This window comes from Oryzias latipes, chromosome 10 (assembly GCF_002234675.1).
Source record: "Oryzias latipes chromosome 10, ASM223467v1".
NCBI classification, from domain to species: domain Eukaryota; kingdom Metazoa; phylum Chordata; class Actinopteri; order Beloniformes; family Adrianichthyidae; genus Oryzias; species Oryzias latipes.
Genome location: NC_019868.2, coordinates 26,615,192 through 26,637,610, shown reverse-complemented (window position 1 = coordinate 26,637,610; position 22,419 = coordinate 26,615,192). Strand labels below are relative to the sequence as shown.

At 40.4% G+C, this 22,419-nt stretch overlaps 2 protein-coding genes across 3 annotated transcripts; both read right to left on the bottom strand.

The window, feature by feature from the left end:
• Nucleotides 1–1,192: 1,192 nt before the first annotated feature.
• Nucleotides 1,193–9,000, bottom strand: hprt1 (hypoxanthine phosphoribosyltransferase 1). The gene is made up of 9 exons (XM_004073573.4): nt 8,787–9,000; nt 6,216–6,322; nt 5,599–5,782; nt 4,705–4,770; nt 2,612–2,629; nt 2,448–2,530; nt 2,321–2,367; nt 2,145–2,221; nt 1,193–2,050 (listed from the first exon to the last, which is right to left on the bottom strand). Exons 1-9 carry the CDS (start codon nt 8,811–8,813, stop codon nt 2,003–2,005), a joined length of 657 nt encoding a protein of 218 aa, XP_004073621.1. The 5' UTR covers nt 8,814–9,000; the 3' UTR covers nt 1,193–2,002.
• A 2,380-nt stretch (nt 9,001–11,380) lies between these two features.
• Nucleotides 11,381–21,478, bottom strand: phf6 (PHD finger protein 6). Of its 2 annotated transcripts, XM_023959367.1 has the most exons (11): nt 21,332–21,475; nt 19,712–19,874; nt 17,890–17,991; nt 16,672–16,805; nt 16,535–16,581; nt 15,210–15,373; nt 14,994–15,137; nt 14,815–14,919; nt 14,609–14,742; nt 12,288–12,417; nt 11,381–12,212 (listed from the first exon to the last, which is right to left on the bottom strand). In XM_023959367.1, exons 2-10 carry the CDS (start codon nt 19,841–19,843, stop codon nt 12,288–12,290), a joined length of 1,092 nt encoding a protein of 363 aa, XP_023815135.1. In that variant the 5' UTR covers nt 19,844–19,874; nt 21,332–21,475; the 3' UTR covers nt 11,381–12,212. The 2 variants fall into 2 exon arrangements, with proteins under 2 accessions (XP_023815135.1, XP_023815136.1); XM_023959368.1 differs by lacking the exon at nt 11,381–12,212 and having other exon boundaries at nt 12,314–12,417; nt 14,592–14,742; nt 21,332–21,478.
• Nucleotides 21,479–22,419: the final 941 nt, after the last annotated feature.

Here is a 22,419-nt window from a genome sequence, read left to right as displayed (position 1 = left end):
ACAGATATATCTTTTTTTAAAATAAAGTGAGGATGTCCCCGTCAAAAAAAATATATAAAAATAATGTAATAATTTGTTTTATTTGATAAACACCCAGCTTTTATTGATATAGTTGTTCAGCTGTTTCAACATGTTACATTTCTAAAGCTAATTTTGCATTTAGCTTTTTACGCTTCTTTTGCTTAACTTTAGTTGCTAACTTTTCACAACAATTTATAAAGCTAATTTAGCATCTAATTTATGCATCTGCAACTTCCCAATGAACTGTTCGTTATTATAACGTTTTTTTTTATATTTCTCTTGCCAAACATAAGTATAAAGCATTTAAGTCGATTTGTTTAACTCATTCAGCATCAAATTTTTACATTAGCATTGCTAAACTTTTAAAACAATTATTTTAGCAAATTAAAAAAAAAACAATTCTTGTGCAATGCTGAACATTTATAATTTTTCCAGTGATTTGTTCTGCTTTATGTTTGTGTCTGTTATCAGACAGGTTTAAATTTTCCTATATGTTCAAATCATATGGTTTGCTGTCAGGTTATTTCACATCAATTTGCTCAGCTAATTTAGCTTTTGCTACACAAACATTGTTTTTATATTTTCTAAACCTTTATTTTCAAAATCGTTTACCTTTTTCTTTTGCCAAAATCACGGAGCCCCTAAAGGGTAATTGAAGGAAATTTTTTTTTAACTTCAATTGTTTGTTTGACCAGTTACTAACAGCCATTAATACAAATAAATGGCTTTAGTCTGTCGAAAGAATCCATATGCCAAATATAATTTAGACCCTTTTTTGAAACAACCACATTACTTTAAAACTCGTTTAAGATGACGTTCAGAGATGATGTAATTGTGACGGTACGCAGGCAAAGCTGCAATCTCTTTGTAGACAAGTCAAAAAGCAAAGTAAAACTCAATTAGCTCACAGAATGCCATTTCCAGGTAACTTGGGAACATTTCTCTGTGCGCAAATTACCTAGTAACAGTTGTGCAGCCGTTACTGACGGGTGCGCAGCCGATACTGACTGGTGCGCAGCCGATAGTTTTTTATTTTTTTCCTTCAATGACCCTTTAGGGGCTCTGTACAAATGGCCTTTACATTTACACAGATAAACATTATTTGGCTTACTTTAGTATTACGTCTAGTCCTGAAGAACAGAATTTTTAAATAATACACTCACAAAACTGATCAGGGTTCAGCTATTTTTAATAACAGATTTAGAAGAAGTTCGGGAGTTTAAAATAATTGAAAACCTTTTAGCTTGAAGGGGAACAGTGGGTTGAAAAAGCATTTTTCTGATTTAGAAAACAGAGGACAGAAGGTATTAGAAGTTTGATGAACAAATTTAAACCAATCGTACAAATCTTCAGCTTTGATTGAATGCTCATGAAATCTTTGAGCAAACATTATGGCATTTCATCTTTGGCAAAACCCCACACTCGATCGGGGACCACATTCAGGTTTTTCTGCACCACAGTGACTCTGCAGGGAGCTCTTCTCACAACAGGCTGTAAAAGTGTCCCAAAATATACACACAGACAACAAATTGCAACATCCTCTTTTTAAGAGCGTTCAGAGATCCACAGCCAGTAAGTCCAGGAATTACACTAAAAGCAAAATTTTTTTTTTTTTAAATAAAGGGCGGGAAATTTACAATAGTTTTCATTTTGTACTTTACGCTAGCAGCATTTTCTTTGAATAAATTAATTCTTAGAAAAATATTTAAAAAAAAAAAACAATTACAGAACAAAAGCTCAGCATGGGGGGGCATAAAAGCTTCACTTCAGCTGAGCCTGAATCTGGGCTTCATGCACTTTAACCCGGATGGTTTCCAGGGCAACCACTTTAGCATCTTCTGTGTCTGTTATGAGGCAGGATCGTCGGCGCGTCTTCGTAAACCCTGATCAGGCCGAGTATTTCATCCACACAAAGCAGCCCTCAAACGGGAAATGAACAGCAAAAGAAAGCGCTGCAGCCAAACCAACACAAAGTGCTCCCTCATGCTTTGTACTTCTCCTTTCCCGTTTCGCTAATAACGCAGATGTGCTGAGGAAAAAGAAAAAGAAAGGCTCTTTGAGTCAGGCAGTGAACGATGGAGCAGGAATAATCACACTAAGAGATGTAAAGAAAAACCACCTACATTAAGATCTCTAAAATACTCGTTGTAGTCCAGAGCGTATCCCACCACAAACTTATCTGGGACTTCAAATCCTACATCTTCAACAAGAAAAGGGGAATAAATGACTTCAACACTGTATCAAATAATTATGGTGTTCGTTAGAGAAAAATTAATTTCAAAACAAGCAAAAGTCTCACAGTCCGGCCGGTAGCCGACACTCCGTGGCGTCCTCTTCACCAACAAACTACAGAGGCAGAGGTCAAAACGTGGATCGCTGCTCACAACAAACAGCACGGCATTTCAAAGAGAAAGGCGCTGCTATACCTGGCTACTTTCACCATTTTGGGGTTGTACTGCTTGAGGAGCTCCAATAACGTCTGCATCGTCTTTCCTGTGTCGATGATGTCCTGAAACATTTGATCAGAGGCGTTTGAGTATAACGAGCTGCCGACTTTAACTGCGAAGGAAACACAGAAATGAGCTCCTACCTCCACAATCAAGACGTTCTGTGGAAAGAGAACCATAATAAATTAGTCACAAGAAAGAAAAATAAACAAGGCTTAGTCAGAAGTGCCTCAAAGACAGGAGATAAAGTCAGAAATGTGAGGAAGATCCATGATGGGCACATTCAACCGCGCCAGCGCCAGTAAAGGTTTGTACTGTAGATAGCCTCAAATACAAGCTATTACACATTCCTGATGACCACATTTAATCCCCTTTTATTGGCAGTAAAGGACAATAACGTTATGAGAATTGAATGAAGCATGGCTGCCCTGCTTGGGTTCCAGACATTGATGGTAACTAAGAACTAGACGAGTGAGTGTGAGGTCATTAGGGCTGCACCATATGAGGAAAACGCGCGATGTGTGATATAAGTGATCAATATTGCGATGACGATATAACTTGCGATACACGAACAAATGGCAAAACAACCAAAAACATCATTTCCATTTCACTGCAACAGTTTAATAAAAAAAAAGTTAAATTACACTCCAAATGACCCTAGTCTACATAGGAGGCAAAAATACAACATAAAAGGGCTCCATCCGATTGGTCAAATGCATAAAGGGATTTATTTGATTCGTTAAATACTTCAAGCTGCCACAAAATTGTTTTAGCACATTTAAGGTAACCATTTATTGCACATTTCGCAGACTTTTGCGATACGGGCCTTGAACAGCTCGATAAATAAAACGATAAATTTGTGATTTTTTTGTGCAGGCCTCGGCGTCATCCATAGAAAATCGTTTACTTCCGGCTCCAACCGAAGGAAGTCAATTCAGAAGCCATTTTTTCACGATACAGTGGCCGCGTTGGAGCCAGACATCACCAGTAAACAGCTAGTGGTCCAAGTTGGTCTGTGCCAACATTTCTATGCCGCCCACTCTGGCCAATCAGGAGTGGCATTGTTTGAAGACCACGCCCTCTACCATTTGACAGAAGACTACATCCAATCTGTCAAACGTAAACATTGGACGTAGGCTCCACCTATTTTTATTAGTTGGCTAATTTATAACTTGTACTACAAAAAAAAGATTATTTTCATAAAGAACATGTTAAAAGAAGGTACATTGTTATTTTGAGAAATAGAATTACTTGAGTAACAGCTGTTGGTATCACTTCCTGTTTGGAATGCCAGAGGGGAGGAGTCATTCATCCCAGTTCTTATTTACAGTCAATGGTTCATGACGTGCCTGCAGCTTTTAAAGTTCAGTCGGGTAAGTTGACATTGTTTACATGACACCATAAAAACGTATTATCAGGATTAGGAGGCCTTACTAGATGTTACAGCTGCTAACTGCTACTGCTATTAACATGTTACAGCAGCAGGAATATCCCCGTCCAAGCTGCTGGAAGCTGCAGATCTTTAACTGCATGTTTTTTTGAGACAAAGAAATAAATAACACAATACCATTTATGAAAGCGATGTCAGACTTTAGGAAATCATATCCCCCTTTTGTTTTTTTACATCATTTAGATTTTTTTTAAATACTTTTCTCCATCTATTCTTAATTTCCACAACAATCCAACATTTAAACACAAGCAGAGACAGGAATAAAGTTGCGTTGAGTGACTTGTGTTCAAACGTTGCAATAAAACTCTTCTAGTGTGTTCCTGAAGAAACACGTATGACGTGAAACAATAGAGGTGCAGATGGGAAACGTCGGAGCTTTAGTCACCAGTGCAAAGCAGCTTAATGCTCCTTCTCTACTCTCTGCTGGGGGGGGGGGTCCCAATTCATTAAGTGATTGTATTCTAAACTTTATTTAGAAAAACAACACAAATTTAAAAATAATAGCCGTAATCAAAAATAAACTAATAGCAAAAGTTACTTTGATTTTAGTACTTTTTATGGATAAAAACATGCAAGTGGAAGTTATAAATGGAAGAATATTCGCTCATCCTAAAAGGGCAGCCTTGACGTTTATTCACTTACTATTCAAGGTCAACAATAGAAATTGGACTCTGATAAAAGAGTCATGTTCTATTCAGCAAACTAAATTGTTGGAACATCGTGAAACTCTCAGAAAATATTAAAATTCTTCCAGTAAGTAAACATTTTTGGTTTTCTGAACCTCACCTTGCCGGTTAGGGTAGACAGGTCGTCTCCACCGATCACTTTGATTTCCCCTGTCGACTGGTCGTTCTGGGAAAATAAAAGCACAAGTAGGTCTGCTGGGTTTTCTCAAAACAACTGCAAAAACAGAGCACGCCTCACCAAGTCTTAGACGTTAATAGATTTAATAGGCTGAAAAATGCTGAAGGGCTTTGTAAACATAATTGCAAAAAGAAAAAAAGAGCAGAATGTGCCGTAAAGTAAAAGTAAAAGTATAAAATCAGTCATATATGAGTTTTCCTGGGGTTGAATTGAAGCACATTGGAGGTCATGACAGTTTAGAGCTCATGTCTGCAAATGCAGAAGCATTCATCTTTGGTTTGAGGGAATTCAGACCAAACATGTCAACATTTTTCTAAACTGGTTTATCCACCACATCAATTTTGTTTTGCATTTTTATGATCCATATAAATCCTGTTCACAGCGACTCCTCTGAGCAGGTGGACTAAAATGAGCAGAAGTACATACTACAAATTAAATTTAAAAAAGCTAGATTTTGGGTTTTGCTTACTTTCTTGATCTGGTTTGTGTTTACAGAAACTATTGCATGAGCTCTGATGCCTTAAAAAAAAACCTACAACCTTTAAACAGCGTCACGGATGCTCAGCAGTGGCTGCGTGAAAAATTCTCACCCAGGATTTAGACCAAGCCCAGCGAGTTTGTAATTGAAACATGAAAAAGAAGCCCATGATTGACACAAATGACCTTTAAAGGACGTTAAATGAGGGTAAAGATCATTACATTCCAGTACATTTCCAGGTATTTTCATACGTAATGCAAAAAAACATTCAAAGTTGCTGCTACTTTGCAAAACAAATGTGCATTAAAATAAAACACATATATTGAAAAGGGGATTACATAGTAGCTTTTAAGGCGAATGAAGTCCACGGTCATGGGAATGGAGCGGTCGCTGTTCCTGTTCAGAGCCTTGATGTAGTCCAACAGGTCGGCGAAAAATTTGTATCCGCCTTTCAGCACGCAAAGGGCCACGATGTGGTGTCCCCCCATTTCTTTCATGATCTCTCTGGCCAGCCTCTCCGTCCTGAAGTGAAACACAAAGAGGACCGTCAGCCGCCCGCTTTTCTGCCGCGCTCAGCAGAAGCTCACCGTTCCGTTTGGGTCGGCAAACAAAGCAGAACCGACTGAGGCTTCTTAGAACTCGAACGTCTGACAGTCAGTCACTCGGGAGGTTTTAAACATTTTCTGGGATTTGCATCCATCGACAGCTCACTTGCCCTAAATATTCTCTACTTTAAAGACTTTAAATAAACTCTATGGGTTTTTGCTGCATTTCATTTTCTTTTAACAAATTGTCTTTATTTTTGTAATTTAGTTGCGAAAAATAATAAAATCTAAAATCTAGGAATGCGTAATCTGGACACAGACATAAACTCTGTTGTGGACCGTGAGCCCAGCGTGAAAGCATCCTCCATCCAGTACAACACCAATACTTTGACAAACATCTGACGGCCCACCTATCCAAGATGAGACCGTGGGGGATGTACACCCTCTCCAGATCGGAGGCGTAGTGCCTGGGGATGCAGAAGAGATCCAGGTCGTAGCCCTGCTCCTCATCGCTGATCTGGAAGAGAAGATTTAGACGCAGGAGGCGACTTGTTTTTCCTCTAGAACAGTCGTTTATCTGGGAGACTTCAGACGACAATGCCTGTTCTGTACAGATTAACAAGCCGACGGGATCTCCGCCCTGAGACGAGCTGAAAGCAGCTGCTATTAGTGTAAACATGTCGGATTCTCAGAAGGAAATCTATGTTAGGAGCTTGGAAAGAACAACAAAACATTTGCAATTCATGGGTTTTATTCAACTCCAAATTGCAGGCAATTTTAATCCTCCTTGGGTGCATCTTTTTGGGGTTTCGTACACGCTGACAGCTAAGGAACAGAATTCATTTGCAGGATGCATTTCAATCACCAATAATCCATCTCTGAACACAGTCCTCTCATCTCTTTGACGTGGAAAACTGGATTTTTTTTGCACCATTTTCCGACACCAAAGCACTTCAGAGTCCTGTCACACATTTGTGTCTTTATCCCACAAGGTACACCTCCACTGTGTGAGGAACCTCAAAGATCAAAGTCTGTGAGCAAAGATTTGAGATTTTCCTCAAACAGATGAATATGATCATATTTAAGACAATCACCAAATTTAATAATAGTAAAATTAGTGTAAAATCAAATAGTGAAATACTCATAGACATCCAGCTGCAAACCCAGCCATCTGAAGCATAAATGCATGTTGTGCCACAAATCATTAGTGAGGGAACCGATGTTTTCACGTTATTTGACTGGTTTGTAAATCTTGTAAACCAGAATCAGAATCAGCTTTATTGGCAAAGTACAGTGCATGTACAGGAATTTAGCTTTGGTGTCTTGTGCTATCGTGCAAACAAGAAAGATATAAAAACAAAAAGTGTAAAGGAGTAAGACAGGGGAGGATAAATGATAAAAAGAAAGTACTATGAGATAGAAATAGGAATATTTAAACATAACTAGATAAAAAAATGCAACAGTAAAAATGTAACAGTAGTTCTGGTGTGACAGTTTCTGTGGTTTTGTTCCATGTTCTTGAGAGGTCAGGAGTTCATTAGTGGCAGCTCGGGGGAAGAAGCTGTCCATAGTCCTAAAGCGCCGCCCTGACCGGAGAAGGCTGTAAAGGCAATGTCCGGGATGAAAGGTGTCCTTTGCAATTCTGCCAGCCCGGGTTACAATGTTGTACTAAATCAAATTTCCTGCTGCAGGTCAAACAGGGAGCCGCAAAAACACAGCCAGCATGACTCTCAGCATGTGACGGCGGGGAGGCTGTGAGCGCAGTGGAAAAAACCAGCAGTGACACGTGAAGAACTTTCAGTGATCCCAGGTGGAAAGCAAAATAAAGACCTGGTTCTGTTCATAAACACACCAAGTACTCTTTAACAGAGAAATGACACTTGAAGCTAAAAGTTTGCTGCAGACCTGTGCAAAGCAGCTTTCATTAACGCATCAGACTTCGCCTGTACTTCTGGGAACACACAGTACTAGTTATTTATTTACTTATCCCGGGCAAGAGGCCGTGTCAGCCCAGCTTTTGTTTTTTTTTTTTACTGTATATCAAATATTACAAAATGCTCACATGTTCCAAAGGGCAAGATCATGCGCTCTGATCCTGCAGGGAATTTGATATTTTAGTCATTATTTAAATGTCAAAAGATCACACTTTATATCATAAGGTGATTCTAGATACAGTAATAAATAAATATAAAGGATACTTTAGAAAAAAAAATGTTACTACGGGTATTTGTTTTTATCTCTTAAACTTAAAATGTATTTTTTAAATATGCTTGAAAGTGACGTCCCTTACACGCATCTCTACAAAGTAATGATTAAAAAAATAATTAGTTTTTCAGGTGGCAGAGTTTGACATCAAGTTAAAAAAAATAAAATAAAAAAAGCAATATCAGATAAACTTTTAGGAGAAAATAACGATTTTAACTTTGAAATTCCATGAAATGTCAGTATTTCTCAATTGTGTGAAGCAGGACTTTATTTTATTTGTTAATTTGATTGTTAGGAAAATGTACGATTTTGTTCATAAGTTTAGTTTCTTTTCAAAATAAAATACGGTGCGCGTACAGGACAAAATTGAGAAATTCGTGCTTCGATTTTACAGAAACTTGCTTTTATTTTGCACTTCTGATGAGCTCTTTGAACGGTGGCCGCGCGAAACCGCGCCTCCCGTCCGCAGCGTTCGGAGTGGCGCGAAAAACTACAGTTGGCCCCGTCCTCTCTGACGTCACCCCCCCCCCCCCCCCGTCTTCCGCCGGCCACGCTTAGAGCACGCTAACAAACGTTTCACCGAGATGAGGAACAGACCCCGCAACTGTGGAATGTAACAGTTGAAAACGCAACGCGCGCGCGCGCGCCCTTGAACACCCTGTCCCTCCGCGGCCGGCCGCAGAGACGACCCAAGTCCGTTTAAAGGGTCTGATAGGGCATGTTGATGCCAAAACAGTCTCGCTACCGATGAGCTTTCCACTCCGCTCTGAACTCACCACAACACAGGAGCTGGACGTCGCCATGTTGGTTTCCCACTTCAAACGAGGGGGGTTCTCGGGTAGTCCTGTGCTTGTGGACGGCGGGTGCACCGTCAGTGTTCTGCGGTATAAAAGTGGGCTCGTGACAGAACACACAGAAGGGATGTACGGCTCCGCCTTTGCTAGCGGTCACACTGCTGACGGAAATGTAGTCGGTGTTGCTGTGGGTACTGCCGCCTCTTCTGCGCGTGCGCAGTGTTTGTGTGTCGGGTTCTTTGGCCCCTCCCCCTTCTTGTGGATGAGATGTCGTCTCATAGAGCCCGACACAGCAATCTTCATTGTCACCTTTATTAATATCCCCTCTGATTTGTATTCCGTTAAATCCAATAAACCGTATTATTGGAGCCATATGGTGTGTTTTCACATTTATTGGATGGGTTGCCATGGTAATACACACAAAAAAAGCAGATTGGTAGCAGCAAAACCGCAGGGATTATTATGATACTTCTTCAGCAGGCAAATTATGAGGAAGCAATAACTGGAACTTTGAAAAGCTTCTCGTTTTTTAAAAAGATGCTCCAGATTTAGAACTGTCCAACTCATTGTCATTAAAACTTAAAACATAATCATTTTAAAACCTTTTTATTTTCAAGAGGAAGTTTAGAATATTTTCACAGGGACAATGCAAAGGGAACAGCTGTGTAAGTTTAAGAAACCCAGAGGCTCATCATAACAAGAGGTTTTTACTATCTAAATAATACAATTTGCATATGAGTTGGTCCGTCCATATGTGGATTTCGGCGTCAGGGGGATTTTCTGCTTGTTTATGTCCTGAAAACACCCTTTATTTTTGATAATTACTGTGGCGTTTCTCTAATAATCCGTTATTACAGATAAAAAAAACGTTTGTCTGTAAAGTTCATCTTAAATGGACTTAATCTGTGAGAGAGAAAGTAAAAAACAATCCAGAATATTACAATTATTAAATAATTTATTTGTAACAGAAAACAAGTGGTCAAAAACAAAACTTCACTTCCCAGGTCAAAGGTTTCCCGCAGTCTTCACTAGGTTTTCACATACTCTAGGACCCATTTAGGTCCATTCTTCCTTGCAGATCTTCTCAAGAGCTGGGATGTTGCTAAACAACACGGACTTTCAGGAGATCCACAGCGACGGCCCTGTAACTGAGTGACTGCTGTGGAGGTGAACACCAGAGACAAAATTAAAAATAAATAAATAAAAGAAGTAGCAGATCTGCAAGGTCTTCTTTTGGTTAAATTCTTATTTTCTGCCTGGTTATTTGGGACGTTTTGGAGGAAACCAGAGTGTATGGAGACAACCTACGCACACACGAGGACAACACGCAAACTCCAGGTTCCCCCAAACTCTTGAAAGTCGGTCATTCAAGGATCTTCTTGTGTGTTTTCTGCATCTTTTCCACATTTGAACAAATCTTTTCCACATTCACATAATCCCTAAAAGCAGTTACCCTTCTTCTTCTTCATCTGTTCCTCCCCTCGTCTCCACATCTGCGCGTTCTGCAGACGTTTTCCTGATTGGTGCTCGCCCAACCGGAATTGACAGCGTCCAGCGCTAAGCTTTCTCAAATGCTAGTTGAAAGCTACTCTGTAAATATTCAAACGAATAAAACTGTAAACACACACTAATGGTTAAGACTGTTTACTTTTTAGACAAAACCACTTTAAAAACATTATTTGTTGACACAAGAGGATTTATTGTAACTTTGTCTGCAGTGGTTAATAGCATTTTAAGTCCCTTTAAAATAATAATGTTCTTGCATCATTTCTTATTGTCGTGCCAACAACTTTCACTTTATTATTTTAGTTTTGTATTTTGGTATCAACTCCGTAGAAACAACATACATTTTAATTGTTAAATGCTCATGAAACGGATTTAGGGCTTTAATAATACCCAACAATAAAGAATATATTCAGTGTATGTCAATAAAATGGGCTTTATTTATTCAATATCTATAATTATGTCGATCTCTATTATTCCACTGTAAAACTTTATACGTCTTACAAAAAATTATTAATCAATAAATATTTAAGACCACTTAAAATAATTCAAATTTTGGGCGCCATAAGCTCAGATAAGAAACATAAAGAAGGCTCAAACCTGACATCTTTCTACATACTTGAGATGAATTCATCTCATCCTCATCTATAGCAGCTATCATTTGTCATTTTTGGTGCATATTGAAGAGCCAAATGACTGCCTGTTAAATTATGATTAAAGTATCCATAATTTTTAAGGGGCAGGCTTTAAAGAGCTAAGCTTCTGCCTGCTTCCTTTCAAACTGCTTTATTATTATTATCCACCATATTCTGACATTTTATTAACATGTTTGAAACAAATGTCACCTAATTTCTCATTTATACTGATTACTTTTATCAAAAACCTGGATATTATCTTCCATGAAAAAGAAAATAAGTTACTTCTCATCCCTTTCGAATGTCAAGTCAATGTTTTTCTTCTTCGTCTGTCAGCTTCTCCCTTTAGCGAATCCTCTTCATCTTCTTCCTCCTCCAGTCACTTATGTTTGTATCATTGATAAACACAAACAATAGGTAGAGCAAATTTTCAATAAATGTGGTTTTTGATGCGGAAGTTTAATTTTTGTCACCAGAAATGTAAAAAAAAAAAAAAGATATAAAAAAAGTCACTGCCTCAAATCTCTTCTGAATGCACTTAGAAAAACAGAGAATTCACTCATCGATGTGTAAAATAAAAATATTTTCTATTCAAATCATTCATGAATACATTTGCAGGGAACAGAGTGGAGCCGGCCGTCCCCCTAAAGGCTTCGGCGTTTCCCCCGTCGGGCGCCAAATGAAAAACTCCGCCTCCTCCGCGGGCCGGGGGAACAAATCCAGACGCACGCCGGCCAAAACTCGTGACCTGCTCAGGATCTTCAGAAGTTCTCATGAAGATAACGTCGCAGCAAAAAGATGTCAAATAAAAAAAGAGTGGCTAACATGAAAGCGCGTTAAGACACGATTACAGAAACAAGGTAATCAAACTGCACGACTTCATAGAGACTAGGAACAAATGGCCGTCCTCCAGAGAGCTTCAGCCTTCAGCAGCTGCGGTTCCTGTAATCTGAGGGGCAGTGAGGAGTTACAGAGATGGGTCCATCGCTTATCCGCGCCCCTAACCCGATCTGGAGGGGTTAGAGGTGGGTTTCCATGAGGCTGAGGCCCTCCGGGGGCCCGACAGAAGCACTGGTCTGTGAAAAGCTTTAAAGTGGGGTTTCATAGAAAGACAACATCTGGTGGACATTGGAACATGACGTCCAACCACTGGAAGAAAAGTCTTTTCGAGGGAGCTCCTAAACCACGTGAGAAGGCTAAGATTTGGTATAAAAAAATATCTCTCCTGTCGTCTTCCGTTTTCCTCCCCATCAGCCGTCTTGGACCGCACCTGCAGAGACGGATCACGGCGTTACCAGGGTGGTGCAGAGGGAAACCTTCAGCCGTCTGGTTTCCGCCGACGCACCTAGTTGCCGTTCGCGAGTGTGGACGGCGTTCCTCCGTGATCGATCGCTGCCCTCTCTCGACTGCGGTTCTCCCGTTCCTCGTCCTCTTCGTCCCGCTCCTCGTTGCCGCTGTGGTTCTTACAGTAAAGTCTTAAAGGGGAGGGAATAAAAGATATATGTAAGATATCCAGATTGTCAACAAATCCGCTCTTGAGCCGGCCTGCAGGCGTTTCCTGCCCCCCTTTTGACTTGTCCGCACTCTCCCCTTCTGCCTCTGCCTGGTCAGAGCTGTGCAACAAATGCAACAAAAACACCTGTCCGTTGGTTTTATCTCCATAGCAACCATTTCATTTTTTGGTCGCCTTAGAGTGACGAACGAGCCAATGTAACTTTTATAAGAATTGACTACAGTAAATTTTTGGATTTTCTTGGCAACGGAGGGTTCAGCACGAGCAAGGGTTTCATGCAGTAAATCGTTATCAAAATGTACGGTGGACTGCTTACTGACGTCGTCTGGCTCCAACATGGTGGCGTCTGTAACGCCACAAAATGGCGACTGAATGGACCTCATTTGGTTGGATCCATAAGTACGCCGTTTTCTACGGATGGCGTCACGGTCGCTCGGTCCAGTTCTTATATACAATCCAACGCCCCTCCTGAATTCCTTTGGTTTTCTATCAAACATGTTCACCACGCAGATGTTCCAGCGGTTGGAGGGAAAACCTTCAGCTCACGCGCCTATCGAGCCCTACAGCCCCGCCATCTTTTCATGTGCAGCAGAAAGGCGAAGCCGAGGGTCTGTCCAAAGTGTGTTTTGCAACTTCGTTTCAGAGACGCGTCGTTCCCACACACCGCGACGAAGCTCAATCAAAACACGCCAGACACCATAGTTCCACCAGAGCATCATTCTGAAACTCTGAAACGAAAAGTTTCTATTAAAACAAACACTTTTCTTTTAGTAAAAATAAAGATCAACTGAGCACATAAGGTTTTTTTTTAAATACATTTTTAAACCAGCATCTCCCCATCAGGAAAGCTATAACTGAGTTTCTCTGTCTGACCTTTTGGGAGAGAAAAAAATGTATGCTCATGGGTTATGTTAGGTCATGTTACCATGGCAACAACACCGCCAACTTCTGCAAATTCCCTCACTGCTCACCAGGTTAATGCACTATATAGGCCCATTTTTTTGGAGGGGGGGATGCCCTGAAAATTTCCCCAGAAGTCTTTGCAAAAATACAGTGTAGACTAGATGGGTGAATATAGACCACAATGCATTGCGTTTGAACCATTCTTTCCGCTTGAAATAAAAATGCATGCAAGTTCATTTCTTTTAAATTTCCTTAGTTTTCACGTTGAGAGCAGAGTGGATTCATAAATAGTCTTTGTGAAATGTTCACATTTATTAGGTTTTTACTTCATATTGCTGTTTAAAAAAGAAAATTATATTAAATTATATTTAATTGCGTTAAAATCCAGGACACTGGGTAGTCCTGCACTATATAGTCTATTAGGGGGTAGGGAATAGTCTTAAAAAGAATGTTTTTAACTAAAAGAAAATCCAGCATAGACAAAAAAATACAATATAGTGTTGCCTCATTTACTATGGGAGTTGCGTACTAAAAATACCTCGTAATAAAATCCTCAAATAAGATCATAGATAGAACTAAAATTGTCCAAACTTGCTTCACTTTGATTTTTTTTGCTCCTGTGTAACAGAGAAAGAGAGTCCATCCGTCAGTGTTTTTGTTACTGTCCACTAGTGCAGCTTGCATCTCCTGCACTTTAACACCGTCATACTGTACGACTATTTCATAGCATCTTATTTATTCCAATTGTTTTGTTCTATTTTATCCTGTTTTGTGGCGTGTGCTGATGACGTCTTGGCCAGGTCACCCTTACCAAATGAGAGCTTACCTGGTTAAATAAAGGTTAATAATGATAATAATAGATGTTTTAAGGCGGTAAAACTCCTCACTACACACTTTATACACCTTTCTCAGAAAGACGGGAACCTTTTTCACATTTTTCTCTCTTGTTTAAACTCTCAAAGTACAAAACTTCGTTGAAAAATAAGTCAAGTTTTATTAAACTGAATCAAAGATCCGACTCCGATGGAAGATTTATGCGACTTCGGCAAACTGAGCACATTCTGCACAGCAGACATGACTGATTGACAAAGTCAACAGCCAATCAGGATGCAGAACACAATTTACTTATTAAAAAATGTTTAAAAAAATGCAAATTTGCACGGGATAAAGCGAAGCGGGATTCAGCAAAGGAACGCTACACCTCTTCCTTCAAGTAAAAAATGGGGTTTTTACTCTGGACAGGTGCTCACTTGTAGATGCCGCGGGCCATGTTCTCGATGTACTTGGCTTTGTCCTGTAGGCCGCAGTGATAGTGGTAGGTCTTCACACACGCCTTGATTTCACAGCCAATGGTGGCGCCCAACTGACCGCACAACGTGCACTTCTGGAAACAGAGAGCGGGAAGGTCAACGCAGGCCGAACGCCCGCTCGTCTGACGCGGCGGCGTCCTCCTCACCATTCTTTTGCCCCTTTTGATTTCCTGGATGACCGTTTTCACGTCGAAGTTACCGAATTCGGCTCGTGATGTTGTGGTCAGCTGCACCGTCCCAGAAGAAAAGAGCTGGAAGAAACGGCAGGTTACCGGAAAATAACAGCCGGCGGCATTGGGAGAAACGTTCGGGCTAAACGTCCCACCATGCACTTGTAGTGCGCGGCCACTTTCTTGGAGTTGTCGGTGTGCAGCAGGCCTCTGGTTTCGTTCTCCTCCTCGCCGGCGTGGCAGAACCCGCAGCGCTGGCCGCTGTCCGCCGGGCTGCTTCGGAGAGGGGACCTGTCCCGCTGAAACGCCATTCAGACGTCAACAGACGAGACTCTGGCACGGCGAAAGGAACTCAAACGGCGTTCTCTTACATGCGAGGAGCCGTCCTCATCTGCAGCCTGCGAGGAGGCGGAGCGACTTTCTTCCGACTGGCCACGAGATCCGACCTTGGCCCGGGCCTTCTCCAACCTCCCTCTGCCTCGGCTTTGTGGAGGCGAGGAGTCCGAGTCGTTGGCCACGTCTCCTTCTTCTTCGTCTGAAGAGGAAACCAACAGTTTGAGAGTCGGACCCGTTGCTGCAGGATCTTCCCAATATTTAAAGACCCACTCGATGGAAATCTTTGACGTTTTTAACAAGTCCTTGTTTCTAAGGTGGCCGAGTGGTGCAAGACACGTCTCCATTTAAGTTACAACAACAACAAAACCTAGTACCAATAAACAAATGCCGAAACACAACAGGCTGGTAAAACACGACAGCAGAAGACGGAGAAACAAATGAAGCAAAGCGAGCAGCTGCTAAAGGAAAGGGAAGAATACCCTTCATACCGGACACAATGCAAAAACTTTACCTCGCTAAACCCACTGTGGTCATTTTTTACTGTATTAATACACTTAAAAAAATGCTCTTGGACTGTTTCATATATTTATAATGTCCACATAAAAAAAAAAAACAGTAATAAGTAACTTAAAAAAAAATCATATACGATTGGTTTTATATTGCGTCCCTTTCTGTTAGAAGCCGCTTTCTTTGTTGCGTTTCTGGATTTGTAGCGGGATTGTTTCTGTTTTTCGGTATTTGGTAATTTGCAACCGTGTTTCAGGACTCTGTAAAGTGCTCCGTGATTTGCTGTTGTGTTTCAGTGTTTGTACTGGGATTTGTTGTTGCATCTTAAACGTGTCTTGCACCTCTCAGCCACCGTATTTTTCTGATAGAGAGGGACATTTATAAAGATGCTTAAACGTGCATTTCAGAGCATTTCTGTGTTCAAATAATTGGAAATCAGGAGCAGACGGAAAAAAAAATATGATGTTGGGAAAAAAAAGCACATTTGTGATGCAGAACATTTGAATTTGGATCAGCTGGAATCTGCCTCAAAACTGTAAAGCTGGATGGCTCCAATACTGCTCGCCATTTTTGTTGTTAGGTTGGGAATGTGAGCAGCTGTAAGCTAGCAGAAATAGATGGATGATGGGAAGTGGAGGAAGGACTACTCTGCCCCCACAACCCAAGAGGCACATTTCTGATGAACTCCTGCTGCTCTGCAGCAACTATGTCCCAGAAAAACGCAATAATTAAACGATCAAAGAGGGACTTTAAATTCTAAATTTAGTCCAATATTTAAAAATCAAACTAGTTAACTCGGTTATTTTAGTTAGTAAAAGGTGGAAGGCAGCTGCACAGAAACAAGGCGTCTCACCTTCAACGTCGTCCAGAGCAGCATCGCGATGTTTGCGACAGTAAACACTAAACAGACGAAAGAACCCAGAAGCTTCATTTATGAACAGGTTCAGGAAAAACCTGCAGGTTTTTCAGCAGATCACATGTTTTCCTTACAGGTAAATCCCCTGGGAGGGATTCTCCTTGACCTGGGCTTTGTCCTTCACGGCGCAATAGTAGTGATACGTCCTTCTGCACGTTTTGACGTCGCAGCCGATGGTCGCGCCCGGTCGGTGACACGAAGAACACATCTGACGGAGGGAGAGGACACGGGGGAAATAAAAGCAGAAGCACTTTTATAGAAAAGCTTCCACTCGTGATTTCATTTAATGATGGATTTAAAGAGAAAAAAACGTCATTATCATCGAGCGCAGCCTTAAAAAGTGTTCATTTTATGAAAAAAAAAAGCCCTAAAAATGCCATTTCTACATTTTACTTACTCTAGAGAGAAAAACTGAATTAATGTGTTGTGTGCATAAATGCATGTGGGTCATTATAATGCAGAGAAGATAGAAACGTTTTATTTTATTTGTTTTTGAATCAAGTTATGAGTGAAGATCTTAAATAGATTTGATATTTCTGTATTTTCTTTTATTGCTTTTTTCCTTGTTTTTGTATTTTTATTGCTAAAATCCAATCAATCAATCAAGAAGATAGAAATAAAACATAACCATTGTAGGTGAAGCAAATATCTCTGATCACACCAACAGTAATTATATTAATGCTACAATACACAAGTATTTTATTGTAACTTGAACTTTTAAGTTCACTCTTGTCTAAATGTAACTAAATGAAGTTATAACTTAAATACATAGTAAGGATATAAAGCATAACATGAAAGATTTGGATTAATGTTTATCTAGAAAAAGTAAATAAAAAGTTTTTTTTTAATTGAGGCTTCACTGGTAGAAGAAATTTAAAAAGTAACTTTAAACATGAAAGATTGGGAAAAGTAACACACAAATTTGTTTTTTTCCCAGGTACTAAAAGTGAAAAATGAAGAAATGCTCACTAATCTTTTGGTCTATAACATTTATGTTCATCATTTGACTTTTTTTTGGTCTATTTCTAATTAAAATCTAGGGATTTTTTTTTTTGGTTAACTTCTTACAGATGCATCCAGATAAGCAAAACAAAATGAATCAACACTGAAAGCATAAAACAAGACACCAGTTTCGACCTCAGTGAATGTTTCACTGCATTTCATGGACGTTTCAATACAAACTCTTCACAGGAAAAACACTAGAGATGCTATCCGATCAACAGGTATCACTTACTGAAAGAAAATGACATCAAACACGGGTGTGGATAAGAAACAGGTAACGGCAAACTCACCAATTTATTTCCCCTTTTGATCTCTTTTTTTACGTCCTCGATGGAAAAGCCTCCGATGGTGTCGCCGTCTGCGTGCGACGTGACCAGAGCTGATGAAAAAAGCTGCACAAAAACCAAACAAACGCACAAAGATTAGGGATGAAAGTATTTATCTTCCCCGCGATTCCGTTCAAACCTGAATTTTGTGCCGTTTTGGTTCGATTTACGATTTGTGTCTAACAAAACAACAACAACAAATCAGAAAAATCCTGTATTTAATATGCTATTAAGCAAGTAACAATGATGGAAAGTCTGCTGTAATAAAAGAATATTGAACATATTCAATTTAACTCACCAGGGGTTGACATAGCCCAGAAATTTGCACTGGCCCGTAGGGCCCACACCGGCCCGACACCGCGCACAGGGCGACCCGCCGCCCGCAGGCGGCACCCAGGCGACGGACGCCGCAAGCACCCCTAACTTTAGGGGGGTCCGGGGGCATGTCCCCCCGGCAAATTTTAATATGGTGCAATACACTTATCAATGATTGAAAATGGAGCATATCAAACTTAAATCTGCTCTAGTCTGTTTCAGGTTTTTTGAAGAGAGCACTGCAGTGTAGTAGTTAACACTAGTTAAGAAGTTTTCATGCTGCTTCTAATCACTGCTATTTCACATTTGTTCCTAATCAATAGTTAAGAAGTTTTATTGACTTTTTTGCTCCGGCTGCCTTGAAGTTCTGCTTTTTGTTACTGTTGCAAAGTTACAGTTACTTTTTAGATCCTTAATAACTGTTATGTTGTTCATATTGGCAGAGTTACTTGTTTAAAGTTGCAAAGTTACATTTACTTTTTAGTTACTTAATTATAATTAAATAATTGAAAGATTAAATAAAATTAAATGACTGAGATCATTCGGCTTTTGACTAGAAATACTTACTGCTTACAGTGTACTTTGACATTATACTGCATTTGAGTCTGAGATTCAGGTATTTGGAGTTGCCTTTGATTCTGTGACGTTCAGCTTAAAGCTTAGTGCACAGTTTCATCTTCAATGCATTCATTAAACATCTTGCTGTCCATACTACTAATTCCACCCATTACTCCATCTAACATATTCCTATCTATTCCTGCCATGTCTTCCACATCTCTGACATGCTTCAGTCTCTCTTCAGCATCTTCAGTAGCCTCCCCATCCACTCCTTCCATTTCTATTTTCGCGCCATTAAGTTGCTCCGACGGATGCGGAGAGTGAACACTGTTCGCTGTTGCGCACGGTGCGCACCACGTGACCAAAACAATCATGGCGGACATCAAACTTTCAAAGCCATGAAGACGAGGTAAATCTACACGTTTTCGCACAATATACTTTATTGAAAAAGGTGAAAAATATATCAACCGTTAGATAGTTTAGTGGCCCGAGCGGACAAGTGAAAAATAAAGTCTTGTGGTCCGTACTGCTCGAGCGAGCTGGACTGGGCCAGCGGACAAATGGCTACGTCGAGCCCTGCCACACTTTCAACCTAAACATATGCAGTAGGGATGCAAAGATTGCCCCCGATTCAGTTCAATGGTGTAAAACTAAGAATTGCGGCATTCCAAACAAAATTTGACATTTTCAACTTCATTAAAAGCGTTTTTTTTCAATGTTGTGATGACCTTGACCTTTAGTTGAGTCCTGCCGGGCTGTGATGGATCGCTATAAATCATGTTTCCTCCACATGGAATACAGAATTCAGTCATAAATAAAACCTAAAAAGAGGTTTTTGGTGCTTGTGGAGCAAAGGCTGCATGCAATCGTGCACGAGGGAAGCGTGCAGAGAGAAAGGGCCGGTATTCCTCACCATGCACTTGTGGTGGGCTGCCACCTTCTGGCTGTCGGACACCAGGAGCTGGCCGCACTCCTTGTCCCGGTTGGCTCTGCAGAAGGCACACTTCTGTTGCCGCGTCACAACGCCTTTCTTCTGCCCGGACATGACCAAAGGCTCTCCTGCCTGCGCTCTCAGTCTGCGTAAAAACAGAAAAATACACATTTAGTTAAGAATCACCGAGTCCCACTGGTGTGAATTTTAATCCAGGTTACACACAAATCGAAAAGTTTCATCGACTCGACAGTTTATCTACAGAAAAATAGCTAATTGAAGTCAGTCTTTTCCTGGGAGAACAGCAAAGAAGTAATTTTTAAGCTATTATAAATCCAAAGAACGACAGCCAACTCTGAATATTTTCAAACTCCAGTTGGGAAAGTTCTCAGAAAGCAGCTCTGTCTACAACTCTTTACAAGAGTCCCACACGTCCAGCTTTTACTCCAAATGTTCACAGCTGAATCTCTTCTTGTTGGGTTTATGGATTCATTTCAAATGCTCCCGTCCCATGTCAACATTTACTTGTTTTTGTTCTAATCTTTAGCTGCTAATGAATACACTTGAGGGGGGGGAAACAAGCCTCTCTGCTCATTTGGAATGATGTGCCTCATTTTCCTGGTGCAGGGACAGCTTCACCAGGACAAAAGTGAGCCCCCCTCCCAAAAAAAAACAACTGCTTTTGCTCCTTAAATATGCGCACAAATGGAAATCAGATCAAATCTGTGCTCTAAAATCAGCGAAACATAAGCATTTATAGAAGATGATGAGCAGCAGAAACCTGCAAAAATGCGCAGACAATCCCTCCCCCATAACCCTCCCAGCCAGGTTTATTTTGGATCATGAGGATCTATTGCAGATTAGCTCGATCCTTGCTTGTCCAGACAGTGAAAGTGGATGCTTTTGTTCAAAAATAACATAAAATAGAAGCACAATCGCTGTGTGCTGCGACGTATTTTCGCTGAGAGCCGTTTAGCACGGATAGCAGGGCCAGGATTTCACTGCAGCGCCTCGGCGTGCGTAAAATACGCGATGCTGCCCCATACAACTACAATAATAATAATGATAAAAAAAACTACACATTCAAACCTACTAAAGGGGGGGGGGGGGCTCTCTTTTACAGCCCATCGCCACAAATATCTGCCTCAAGTTTGGTTTGTGAAAAGGACGAACTGACGCCTTTCCCCGTCAAAGTTTTGAATTAAAGGGGGTGTGCGCGTCACTTTCTCCACCAAACTACTCTTTGGCTGAAAACTGCTCTCAAAACGAGCATCTCTAAGCCCCGAATCTTCTCCTAAGGCCTCATCGTGGTGTTGGAAAATGAAGAATAAAAAAAGCCCCACGGAGGATGTTGCTTCTGGCTGCCAAATTTAAGCCCCCGAGCTGCGATTATTTCCCTTTAAGTGCGGGGAATTATCGTGACAGGCGCGGGTCTTGCAAACCGTTTCGAAGCAAAGAGCGCCATACGCGAGTTAGCTCTGTGGGGAAACAGAGCCGCTTGGCTTCTTCTACGACAGAAGAAAAAAGACGGCCTGGATCGGACTACAGGCCACTAACCCGCTCCGCTAGTGTCCCTACACGAGCGCGTGCCTCGCTTCTTACCTGCTAGCTCAACCTTGTGGCGCTAAAAAAGACACAAAAGGAAGAAAACTGTTCCGGACAACGACTACGTTTCTCTTTCCGTCCTTCAGAAGTGATTGTGTTCTGTAGCTACGATCGGTAAGCTAGCCGCTCGGAGACATGGCATCACTTCCGGCAAAGGCCTTCACAATAAAAGCCGCCCTGACAAAGGCGTTATGCAATGTTTTTTTTTTTCCTTCTTCAGAAAATCTTAAATGACATCACATTTCACTGCAATGATAAGCCAAATATCATTGGTGTCTTGAGCATTTGAAATTTGAAATTGAAAGGAAATTCTTGGCATCTTTGCTTAGACTGCTGCCTCTGCAAACCCACTTCTGAATGAGCAAAGAAGAATGGATGGGAAGCAATTATAAAACTTTAGTCTGCCAACATAAATTCTGGGCAAAAAATAAAAGTTAAAATAAAAAAAATGATTCAGTATTTTTTTTTAAAAAAAACCCAACAAAACAACGTAGTAGTCTATTTCTTTTAGATTTTATTGACGAATCTTAAACACAAAAATAGAGGCAAAGAGAATTAAAATATTGAGGTCTATTTTGTGATTTAAGTCCATTAGTTGAAAACAAATGGGTCATTTTAGCCCTAAACAACCATATCTATTTGTATAACAAAAAAACAACAACAAAATAGAAAATAGTTGTAGCCAATGCTAGAGCACATGGGTTCTTTTAAGGTTCCGGTTAAACTTTATTTTATCCACTTCCTCTCTGGCTGTCTTGAAAGTGATGGAAAAATGTTTTCTGCAAACCAACACAAGTTTCTTTGCTAAATGCATCCGTAGTTTTGTTCCATTTGATGCTTTGCACATTAGTCAATTATGTTTAGTTGATTTGCATGAAGGAAACATTATATTTTCTTAGTTTCATGTCATTTAAAAAAAATAAATGTCCCTATTTGGGGCAGAATTAGGTCTTTATTTCACTTTTATAATAATTCTTAGAATTCTGACATAACAAAAGTAGCAACAATAATCATAATCAACATGTAATATTCTTCTTCTTTTAATGTTTAATTTCTAATTCATGATCCAGTCGCTCGTGTATTTC

Excerpts from the sequence above, each read along its gene's own strand:
- hprt1 (XM_004073573.4), bottom strand. The coding sequence starts at position 8,813 with ATGGCGACGTCCAGCTCCTGTGTTGTG. Across the intron at positions 6,323-8,786 it reads CGTCCAGCTCCTGTGTTGTG|ATCAGCGATGAGGAGCAGGG; the intron begins GTGAGTTCAGAG and ends CTTCTCTTCCAG. Across the intron at positions 5,783-6,215 it reads CACGGTCTCATCTTGGATAG|GACGGAGAGGCTGGCCAGAG; the intron begins GTGGGCCGTCAG and ends GTTTCACTTCAG.
- phf6 (XM_023959367.1), bottom strand. The coding sequence starts at position 19,843 with ATGTCCGGGCAGAAGAAAGGCGTTGTGACGCGGCAACAGAAGTGTGCC. Across the intron at positions 16,806-17,889 it reads TCAAAAGGGGAAATAAATTG|ATGTGTTCTTCGTGTCACCG; the intron begins GTGAGTTTGCCG and ends TCCCTCCGTCAG. Across the intron at positions 15,138-15,209 it reads ATGAGGACGGCTCCTCGCAT|CGGGACAGGTCCCCTCTCCG; the intron begins GTAAGAGAACGC and ends ATGGCGTTTCAG.